The following is a 10,345-nucleotide window of genomic DNA, read 5'->3' on the forward strand; positions in this document are numbered from 1 at the left end:
AAAAAAAAAAAGAAAAAAAAAATGAGTCTATGGGCTTGGCTCCCTGTATCACAGTGGTTATATAGCACTGGCCACATGAACCAAGGGTGGTAGGTTCAAACCCAGCCCAGGCCAGCTAAACAATGACAACTACAACAAAAAATAGCCAGGCATTGTAGCAGGCGCGTATAGTCCCAGCAACTTAGGAGGCTGAGGCAAGAGAATCGCTTAAGCCCAAGAGTTTGAGGTTGCTGTGAACTGTGACTTCATGGCACTCTACCAAGGGCAACATAGTGACACTCTGTCTCACAAAAAAAAAAAAAAAAAAGAATTGAGTCTACAGCCAGGCAGTGGCTCACGCCTGTAATCCTAGCACTCTAGGAGGCCAAGGCTGGTGGAATGTCTCACGAGTTCAAGACCAGCCTGAGCAAGAGTGAGAGCCCATGTCTAAAAATAGCCAGGCATTGCGATGGCACCTGTAGTCCTAGCTAGTTGGGAAGCTGAGGCAAGAGAATCACTTGAACCCAGGAATTTGAGGTTACTGTGAGCTATGATGTCACAGCACTCTACAAGGGCAACAAAGTGAGACTCTGTCTCAAAAAAAAAAAAATTAAGTCTACTTTGTCTGAAGGTTTGGTTTTCCTATAGGAAAACTGAAGAGAGATGGCATAATAAGGCTCCTATGAGAAAGTAAGTTAGTTAGTCTTTTGTCAGCATCAGTTTTTCTTATTGGGAAACAAAACTGTAAGCCTGTAGCTATCAGTGTGGTAATTGTACCAGAATATACAGGGCCTTAGCTCATTTTGAGCTTTCAATAGGAACTTCACAGAAGTCCTTAGTCTAATTAGCATGAGCTATAAATGAAATAAGTTACAGAAATTACCCAGCTGCTTCTCTCTACCACAATGGAAGCAGTTTGTATCCTTGCGATTGAGCAGCTGAACACCATTCCCCTTCTCTCTCATGTGTGTCTAGGTCCCAGCAGAAATTAGTCTTCTGTAGAAGGAAGGCAACCATAGATCTCTATAGAAAAATTCTTTCTAACTTAGAGGGCGCAGACACACTAAAAGCTTATCTAGGAAGAAGGCAACACAACAAATACCCAGAGAGGTAGCAGAGTGGCTGCTCTCACTGCCCACATATTATACTATTCTTTTGGCCAAACTTCTACCGTGAAGAAGAGCCAGGGGTTAAAATTTTAAACTATTCATTGTTATATGCTACATGTTTTCTTTCTCCAGACTCTTTATCCAGACCAAGACGAACAGTATTCACTAGAGCCATTGAGGGCCGTGAATTACATTGGCAGGATAGCCACCTACAGCAAATAATCAGCAATGATATTTATACAGCACCTGCCTGCCAGCGGGAAAGTGAGAGACTACTCTTTAATTCCCAAGGCCAGCCACTGTGGCTTGGTAAGTCTATCCCTCTTGTACTCAAAAAATTTCAGAGTTCAATCTCTTCTCTTGCCAGGCTCAAATAAGCCATCTAGATATGTACCAGCAATTCCAGCTACAGTTTGGACTCAAGGATATTTATATGACACCTAAGCCATTTGATTTTTATTTTTTGGACTATACTGATATGTACTTGTGGTACATGTCTGGTTTATAAAAATTAGGTCAACTTAAGGAGGTGGTCATGTAGGGAAGTGGTCAATTATGGAGATTCTACTGTAATAGGTTTTCAGAAAAGGTAGGATTCATTAAACAAATGTGACTTTTCCTTTTAGGATAGTGGTTCTCAACTGTCCTAATGCCACAGCCTTTTAATACAGTTCCTGTGGGTCACAACCCACAGGTTGAAAACAGCTGTTTTAGGCAATTAGCTGCTCTCTTCCTTAGGTTCCCATAGTAAGTGTTCTACTATGGTACTAGATTTTATTATCCTAGTTGTGTGTCTTATTCTATACCATACAAGCATGCTAAGGCTGTGAGGCAACTCTTTTAAGATAGAACCTGTGATTTATTCAACTTTTTATGCCCTTAAAGATAAAAACATAGTTCCTGGTGTACTATAGTTGTCCAGTTGAATTTGAGAACTGGACTAAACATGAATTCCCTTTATCAAGCACAAATTTTCCTGATTTGAAATAGTAACTCAACCAGAATTTTTTCTTCTTTGGTAGAGCATGTGCCTACAGCCTGTGCTCGAGTTGATGCCCTACGTTCCCACGGTTATCCACAAGAGGCCCTCAGACTCACAGTGGCCATTATTAATACCTTGAGGTTGCAGCAGCAACGGCAACTGGAAATCTATAAGCATCAGAAGAAAGGTATAGTGATTATACCTAAGGCTACCCAGGATGTTGGGAGGATACAAGACCCAGAACTTAATTTTCCTTTTTTTTTTTTTAAGTTTAAAAGTGATGTTTATTTAGTATATGGTAAAAGCTCCATAAGTACTAGAACTTAATTTTCATTAAATATTATGGTGTGGCACAGGCTAGGGAATTCTAGGTCATTCCACATGCTGTGGGGAATGCTTCACTTTATCTCTATGAATCTCAATTTTCTTACAGGTAAAATGGAAATAACACCTTCCTACCCTTCCCACAAGGCAGTTGGAAGGCTCATTAAGTTTTAGTATGAGAAAACCCTTTTAAAACTGTAAAGGAGTACCCACTTATGCTGAACCAGCAGGCAGCCTAAATACAGACCACAAGACCTGGCAGCTAGCTGGTATGCTTATGGCCAGTCCTATAAATCCGGGGCAAGACTATGAGGGAAGCTTTTCTTTGACTCTCAGGGTCAAGACCTGAATAATAAGGAGAGGGACAGAGGATAGGCGGGAACAGGGAGCAGTGTGTGTCCATCACTCTCTAAAACTTTGACTTGCTTGTTTCCAGAACTGTTGCAAAGAGGAGCCACAACCATCACAAACCTAGAGGGCTGGGTGGGCCACCCCCTGGATCCCATTGGCTGCCTGTTTCTTACTTTGACTGAAGCCTGCCGACTGAATGATGATGGCTATCTGGAAGTGTCAGGTACAGGGGTCAGCCCAAGACAGGCCAAGAGTACCTTGGATGACCCTCTATTCCCTGCCAGACTCTGCTCTCCCCTTCTTGAGGCGTTTTATTTTGCTCTTGGCCAAACTGGATCACCCCCTGAGAGGTTTTCTCAGGCCCCCTCTTTTTCCCACCTTTCTTTCCTGTGGTCTAGTCTTGTCCTACTTTCCCATTTTCTCTTGCTAGCCTTCCTTGCTCCTCTCTTTTGCTTACTGAAAATTAAAAATGCCTAAGATGAGATAGAGGAATTTCAGAAGAGGCTAGAGCCTAGAGCAGTCTGAAAGTGGAAAATAATTTCTACCAAGAGTGTGTATATCTCTTCCAGTTGCATAATACTTTCTGGTTTCTTTTGAACCTCTTCCCTCTTAGTGGTTTTGTACCAACTTTATAAATGAGAAGTAGAGGGTAGTAACTTAACAGAGTCTCAAAGTAGCCAGGACTACATAGAAACAGAATTGATTTTTTCTTTCCTTTATGCCATTACCATATTGTATTCGTATATCCACTTTGGTATTTAGCACATTAGATTACAGTTTGTTTATAGGTGAGTATTTCTTAGTAGACTATCAGCTACTTGGAAACAGAAATTAAGATTTACTTTGTGATCCTAGCACTTACTGTAGCACCTGCCATTTATAGTCTTCCATAAATACTTACTAGACGGATGAAGGAGAAAAGAAGGGAAGTTAGAGTATAACTTCATCCTGAAATTATTAACCCAGTGGTAGAACAATAATAACATAGAAGTTGCAAGTGTTACAAAAGTAATAATTTAACTAGATGGATTCAGATTTCCCTGGGTAGAGATACAAATGGTGGTAGCTGTTATCTTCCCTCTGATCCCCTACAAAGAGAATCATCATCTTTGGTCCTTTTCATCTATACAGGGACATTTATATCTTGAAAACATGAAGTCACACTTGGATTTACCAATTTTCCACTTATATATATTTAGCTTCGTCCTATGCCAGGTCCTGGTGATACCTAGAGCAACAAGATGGTCTCATCCCTTTAAGGTGCTTACACTCTAGTAAAAGGGACAGACAGAAAAACAAATAATTATATATTGTGCTAGCAAAAGATAAGTATAAGATTTATACTTCCCCAATTAGCTAGACAGTTCATATGTTAAGAAAAGGGTGGGGATCTTTGTGACTCTGTGTAACCTTTTTTCAGTATATTTTCCTTCCTCTTCTGGGGTTCTGATTCAGCTTTTCTGTAATAGCTATTGACCAAAGGTGGGAGGAGAGAAAGAAGAATGTGCTGAACCTGACCTACAGAACCTCATGCTCTGTTGCCCTCAGATATGAATGAAAGCAGACCCCCTGTGTACCAGCATGTACCTGTAGCTGCAAGCTGCCCAAACAGCAGTGAGTCCTACCTATCATTGGCCCTAGAAGTTGCTCTGATGGGCATGGGTCAACAGAGGGTGATGCCTGAAGGCCTCTATGCACAGGACAAGGTGTGCCGAAATGAGGAGCAGCTCCTAAGCCACCTTCAGGAGCTGCAGCTTGATGATGAACTAGTGCAAACCCTGCAGAAACAGTGCATCTTACTGCTGGAAGGTAAGTAGTGAAGGGCCTGTCACAGTGCCTTTGACCTGTGACCCTGGGCTCCCTTCTCTAACAGAGTACAGGTATGGGAACATTTATAACATTAAAATGCAGGGAAGGTTCCCATGGTTAGCAAGCATGCATGGATACTGGGGCTAAAGTCCAGGCTGGCAAATGGAAGCATACCCCCCAAAAAACCCAAAAAACAAAAAATAATTCTGGCTTATCTTCTTCCTACAGGAGGCCCCTTCAGTGGTCTGGGAGAAGTCATCCACCGAGAAAGCGTTCCCATGCATACCTTTGCCAAGTATTTGTTCTCAGCTCTGTTGCCTCATGATCCAGACCTGTCCTATAAATTAGCCTTACGTGCCATGAGGTGGGTAATCCTTTCCTGGCATAGTTGCCTGCACCAAACCAGAAGTCTCTAGTGTTCAGTTTCTTTGTTTATCCCACTCTCTTCTCTTTCCATCTTTGTCTATCCCACTCTCTTCTCTTTTCTTTGTTTATTCTCTTGGACCTGCCATCAAGCTTACCTTAAAATGGCTCAAATATTTTTATATAATGTAGGATTCCTATCTGGGATTCCTTGTTGGTAACCCAGTTGGCTCCCTGGCTTGTGATTGATTGTCTGAGGAAGCCCCTGAAATATTAATAGATATGGAGGACACAAGCTCTGAGTCTCCCTATTCTGGGAGTCAGCCAGGCCAAAAAGGTGTATGAGCCCTTCCATGGCTCAACTGAGACATGGTGCCCAGGCATGGGTCCCCAGAGGAATCTAAGGAAAGTATAGATAAATGTGTTTACCCCAAGATTTGAAAAATGAACTATGGGCATCCTGTTTACAGACTAGTATAGGAGCCTTGGTTTAGGCAGGTAAACTTGTGGGATGCAGCAGACTAAATAGAAGAAAAATTTTACTTAGACCCATAAGGTTATGAGAACTCATCTAAAACAAGAAATTGCTTGACATGTATTTCTCATATTTTATAAATAACCTTACAGCATTTGAACTGCCTTTCAAATCCATTTGGAGCTTGATTTCTGCAACTGCTCAGGCACTCACCTCACATGGAATATAGTACCATAGATTTAAAAATCTTTAAAGCTCTTAACTAATACTTTCCTTTCCCCCCACTTCCTCCCCTGCAAAGAGCAAGCTTCTCTAAGGTACCTTAGAAGGCCAGGGTCTGGATAGTGGCTGATAACTCTTCCTGGGTCTTCTAGGTTACCTGTTCTAGAAAACTCAGCTTCTGCAGGCGACACTTCCCACCCTCACCATATGGTGTCTGTGGTGCCCAGCCGTTATCCTCGCTGGTTCACGCTTGGACACTTGGAATCACAGCAGTGTGAATTGGCCTCCACCATGCTGACTGCTGCCAAAGGTGAGCACCAGATAGACCTTAGGCTCCAGCATCCTCACTGTACCTGGCCAGCCATGACCTGTCAAAGACTTGTCCTGCAGTCTCCTGAAGAAGAGAAGCTATTTGTTCTTCCTCAACCATTTTAGAGAGATGGGGATTCTTACTTTGATTTCTGCTATTATAAAGAACACCTGGGCACAAAGCAAAACCTTTGCCCTAGTTACTAATTGTAGGACCCTAAGTATGAAGACTTAAATGACCTTTAAGTTAACTTCCAAACCTAACCTTCCATATGATAAAGTCACTTTACCTTTCTAAGCTTCATTTTCAAAATCTATAAAATGAGTATCATTGTCAGTGACCTGTCAGCTTCCTAGAGACATTGGAAGATCTAATGAAGTGATGACTAAGATAGAGCTTCAGAACTCTCTGCAGATAGGAAGTTTGTGATTTTTCCTTTGCCCTGAAAAGATAGGCAATCCAGAGTAATTCTCAGCCTTTTAAGCACACATACTGCCTGGTGGCTGTGCTGATTTCCCCACAGAAAAAAGTGAAAATAAGTCTTTGTATGAGAAGCTATAAAATACTAGCTACCATGGACTCTTGAGTATTTTGTACCAGAAAACTACATGGATTTTTGAAGCTTTTTTTTAAATTAAAAATAATTTATGTTGTATCATCTTCTTGCCAGAAAAAAAAAGAAAAATTTCATTGCAGGAAAGGCAAAAAATATAGTAAACCAGTATAAAACTGACCAATAAAAACCATACAGAAATTGAACAAAAGATATGATCAGATAGATAGTTCACAGAAAAGGAGATACAAATGACTCTGAGACAATTCAAATGCTTGCTATCACTTGAGAAACATAAAATTAATCCTGAAATAACACCTTTTACCAATCTTGTTGGCAAAAATTAATAGATTTGATAATAAGCATCCATGTAAGGCCAGGCGCGGTGGCTTACACCTGTAATCCCAATACTCGGGGAGGCTGAGGTAGGTGGATTGCTTGAGCTCACAAGTTTGAGACCAGCCTGAGTAAGAGTGAGACCCTGTCTCTATAAAATAGCCAGGCACTGTGGCAGGTGCCTGTAGTCCCAGCTACTTGTGAGTCTGAGGCAAGAGGATCTCTTGAGCTCAAGAGTTTGAGGTTACTGTGAACTAAGATGCCACAGCACTCTACCGAAGGTGATCAAGTAAGACTCTATCCCCCTCCCCAAGAAAGAAAAGCATCCACGTAGTGGGTAGAGTGTGCGGTTTACCATGAAAACTGATACTCCAATGCAATACTTCCAATCTGATACTCTGACATAGAGTATTGGATTCCAAGCAGGATAAGGAAAATGAAAGACTGCAGGTCCAAGCAAGTCAATGAACCTCAAGCATAAGAAACATGAAAACTGTACCAAGGCACATGATAGTCAAATTGCTTAAAACCAGTAATAAAAGAGAAACTGTTACTTTTTTTAAAGCAACCAGAGGGGGAAAATAATAAAAATTATACACAAATGACAAAAAATTAGTATTGGGGTAAATTTCTCATTAGAAACAATCTAAGCCAGAAGACAACAGAGAAAATCTTAAAAGTACTTTTAAAAACCCACAAAAACTGTCACCCTAGAATTCTATACCAGTAGAAGAATCTTTCAAAAATGGAGATGAAATAGAAAACTTTTTTAGACAACCACAATAGAATTGGAAATGAATAATAAAAGGATATCTGAAAAATCCCTCAGAGTTTTGGAAATTAAACCACATACCTCTCTATATTGATTCAGAGGCCAAAGGGGGTGGTGGGGAATCACAAGAACATTAGAGAATGTTTTGAACTGATTGAAAATGAAAGCACAGGGCGATGCCTGTGGCTTAAAGGAGTAGGGCACCAGCCCCATTTACTGGAGGTGGTGAGTTCAAATCCAGCCCCAGCCAAAAACTGCCAAAAAAAAGAAAAAGAAAATGAAAGCACAATATATTAAGATTTGTGGAATGTAGTTAAAGTTTTACTTTGAAATCTTTAGCAATGTCTACATTTGGAAAGGAAAAAGGTTTAAATTAGTCATCTCAGCTTCCACATTAAAAAACTAGGAGAGTTGGCTTGGCACCTGTGGCTCAAGTGGCTAAGGCACCAGCCACGTACACCCAAGGTGGCAGTGTATCCATCCACCTTGTATTCGATACACCTGGTGTATCGAATCCAGCCCAGGCCTGCCAAACAACAATGACAGCTGCAACCAAAAAATAGCCAGGCATTGTGGTGGATTCCTGTAGTCCCAGCTACTTGGGAGGCTGAGGCAGGAGACTCGCTTGAGCCCAGGAGTTGCAGGCTGCTGTGAGCTGAGATGCCACAGCACTCTACCCAGGGGGACAGCTTGAGGCTCCTGTCTCAAAAAAAAAAAAGGAAAGAAACTAGAAGAGAAAGAAAAACGAAACCCAAGGTAAGCAGAAGAAAGCAAATAATAAAGATCAGAGCAGGAATCAATAAAATAGAAAACAGTAAAGAAAAATCAGGTGGGCATAGTGGCTCACACCTGTAATCCCAGAACTTTGGGAGGTTGAAGTGGGAGAGTTCCTTGAGGTCAGGAGTTTGAGACCAGCCTGAGCAGCATAGCACAACCCCCATCTCTAACAAAAATTTTTTAAAGAAAAATCAATAAAACCAAAAGCTAGTTCTTTAACAATATCAATCAAATTCAAGTCTCTGTCTAAACAGATCAAGAAAAAAAGAGGTGAAAAACAAAAATTATGGCTCAGCACCTGTGGCTCAAGCAGCTAAGGCACCAGCCACATACACCTAAGGTGGCAGGTTCGAATCCCCAGCCCGGGCCCACCAAACAACAATGATGGCTGCAACCAAAAAATGGCCAGGCATTGTGGCGGGTGCCTGTATCCCACCTACTTGGGAGGCTGAAGCAGGAGACTCGCTTGAGCCCAGGAGTTGGAAGTTGCTGTGAGCTGAGATGCCACAGCACTCTACCCAGGGGGACAGCTTGAGACTCCTGTCTCAAAAAAAAAAAAAAGAAAAACAAAAATTACCAATATTGAGAGTGAGAAAGATGGCATCACTACAGACTCTAGACATTCAAATGATGATCAAGGAATATTATGAACAACTATGCCAGTCCAACAATATAAGATGAAATGGACTGGTTCCTTGAAAGACATAAACTACAAAATCTCACTCAAGAATAAAAATGAGGCTGGGAGTGGTGGCTCATGCCCATAATCCAAGCATTTGGGAAGGCTGACGCAGGAGAGTTGCTTGAGGGCAGGAGTTTAAGACCAGCCTCAGCAACATAGCAAGATCCTGTCTCTACAAAGATACAAAAAGTTAGTTAGGCATGGTGGCACATCCCTGTAGTCCTAGCTACTTAGGAAGCTGAGGCAGGAGAATCACTTGAGCTCAGGAGTTTGAGAAGTTGAGTTAAGCTATGATGATACCACTGCACTCTATTCTGGGACCCTGTCTCATTAAATTAATTAATAAAAATGAATTAGGTATATACCCAAAAGAATTGAAAAGAGGACTCAAACAGATATTTGTACACCAGTGTTTGTAGTTGCAGTTTTATTCTTCAACAGGTAAATGGGTAAACAAAATGTATGTACATACAATGGAATATTACTCAGCTATAAAAAGAAATGAAATTCTAAAGAAGAAAAAAAAGAAACGAAATTCTGATATGTGGTATAACATGGATAAACCTCAAAATGATGCTAATTGAAATAAGCATACATAGATATATATTGTATGATTCCACTTTCATGAAGTAGGTAAAATAGCCACAGTCAAGAAACATGAATTCTAAGCTAGTGGGTGAACATTTGAGGAGGAGGGGGATATTTACATAGTTTCAAAGTATCTCTTCACAAAATTCTTAGTGATCATAAAAGGAAAAATGTATAATTTATCATAGAGTAGAGAAACCTGGCAGATATCCCTCTGACTACATTGAGAGGTCACAGATAATATAAATCCCCAAAAAATAGAATAGAATAAAATATAGAATATAAGAGAAATATGTACAGACAGAATGAATAGAGAAACTAGAAGAATGGGGAGTTATTATTTAATGGGTACCCAGTATCCATTTGGGATTATAAAAAAGTTCCAGAAATGGAAAGTGGTAATAGATGTGTAACATTATGAATTTACTTAATACCACTGAATCTCTTAAAAATGGTTAAAATGATAAATTTTATGTTGTATATATTTTACCATAGTCCCTTTAAAAAGAATAAATAGAAATGAATTTCAAAGAAATTAAACTTTCAGCTAAAAACTTCTCCATAAAGAAAAATCCAAGTGACTCAGCACCCACAGCTCAGAGGTTAGAGGACCGGCTGCATACACTGGGGCTAGCAGGTTCAAACCTGGCCCAGGCCCACTAAACAACAATGACAACTACAACAACAACAAAAAAAATAGGCTCGGCGCCTAT

General features: G+C 40.6%; 1 protein-coding gene across 1 annotated transcript in view; it reads left to right on the forward strand.

Moving 5' to 3' along the window:
- Positions 1-10,345, forward strand: part of ZSWIM5 (zinc finger SWIM-type containing 5) — a 184,305-nt gene that overhangs the window by 140,926 nt on the left and 33,034 nt on the right. Inside the window, exons 6-11 of the mRNA XM_012812324.1 lie at positions 1,221-1,397; positions 2,111-2,257; positions 2,831-2,968; positions 4,294-4,554; positions 4,783-4,918; positions 5,767-5,924. Coding sequence (XP_012667778.1) covers positions 1,221-1,397; positions 2,111-2,257; positions 2,831-2,968; positions 4,294-4,554; positions 4,783-4,918; positions 5,767-5,924 — 1,017 coding nt within the window. The remainder of the gene's footprint in view (positions 1-1,220; positions 1,398-2,110; positions 2,258-2,830; positions 2,969-4,293; positions 4,555-4,782; positions 4,919-5,766; positions 5,925-10,345) is intronic.

This window comes from Otolemur garnettii, unplaced genomic scaffold (assembly GCF_000181295.1).
Source record: "Otolemur garnettii isolate 467f Iridium unplaced genomic scaffold, OtoGar3 scaffold00202, whole genome shotgun sequence".
In the NCBI taxonomy this organism is placed as follows: Eukaryota; Metazoa; Chordata; class Mammalia; order Primates; family Galagidae; genus Otolemur; species Otolemur garnettii.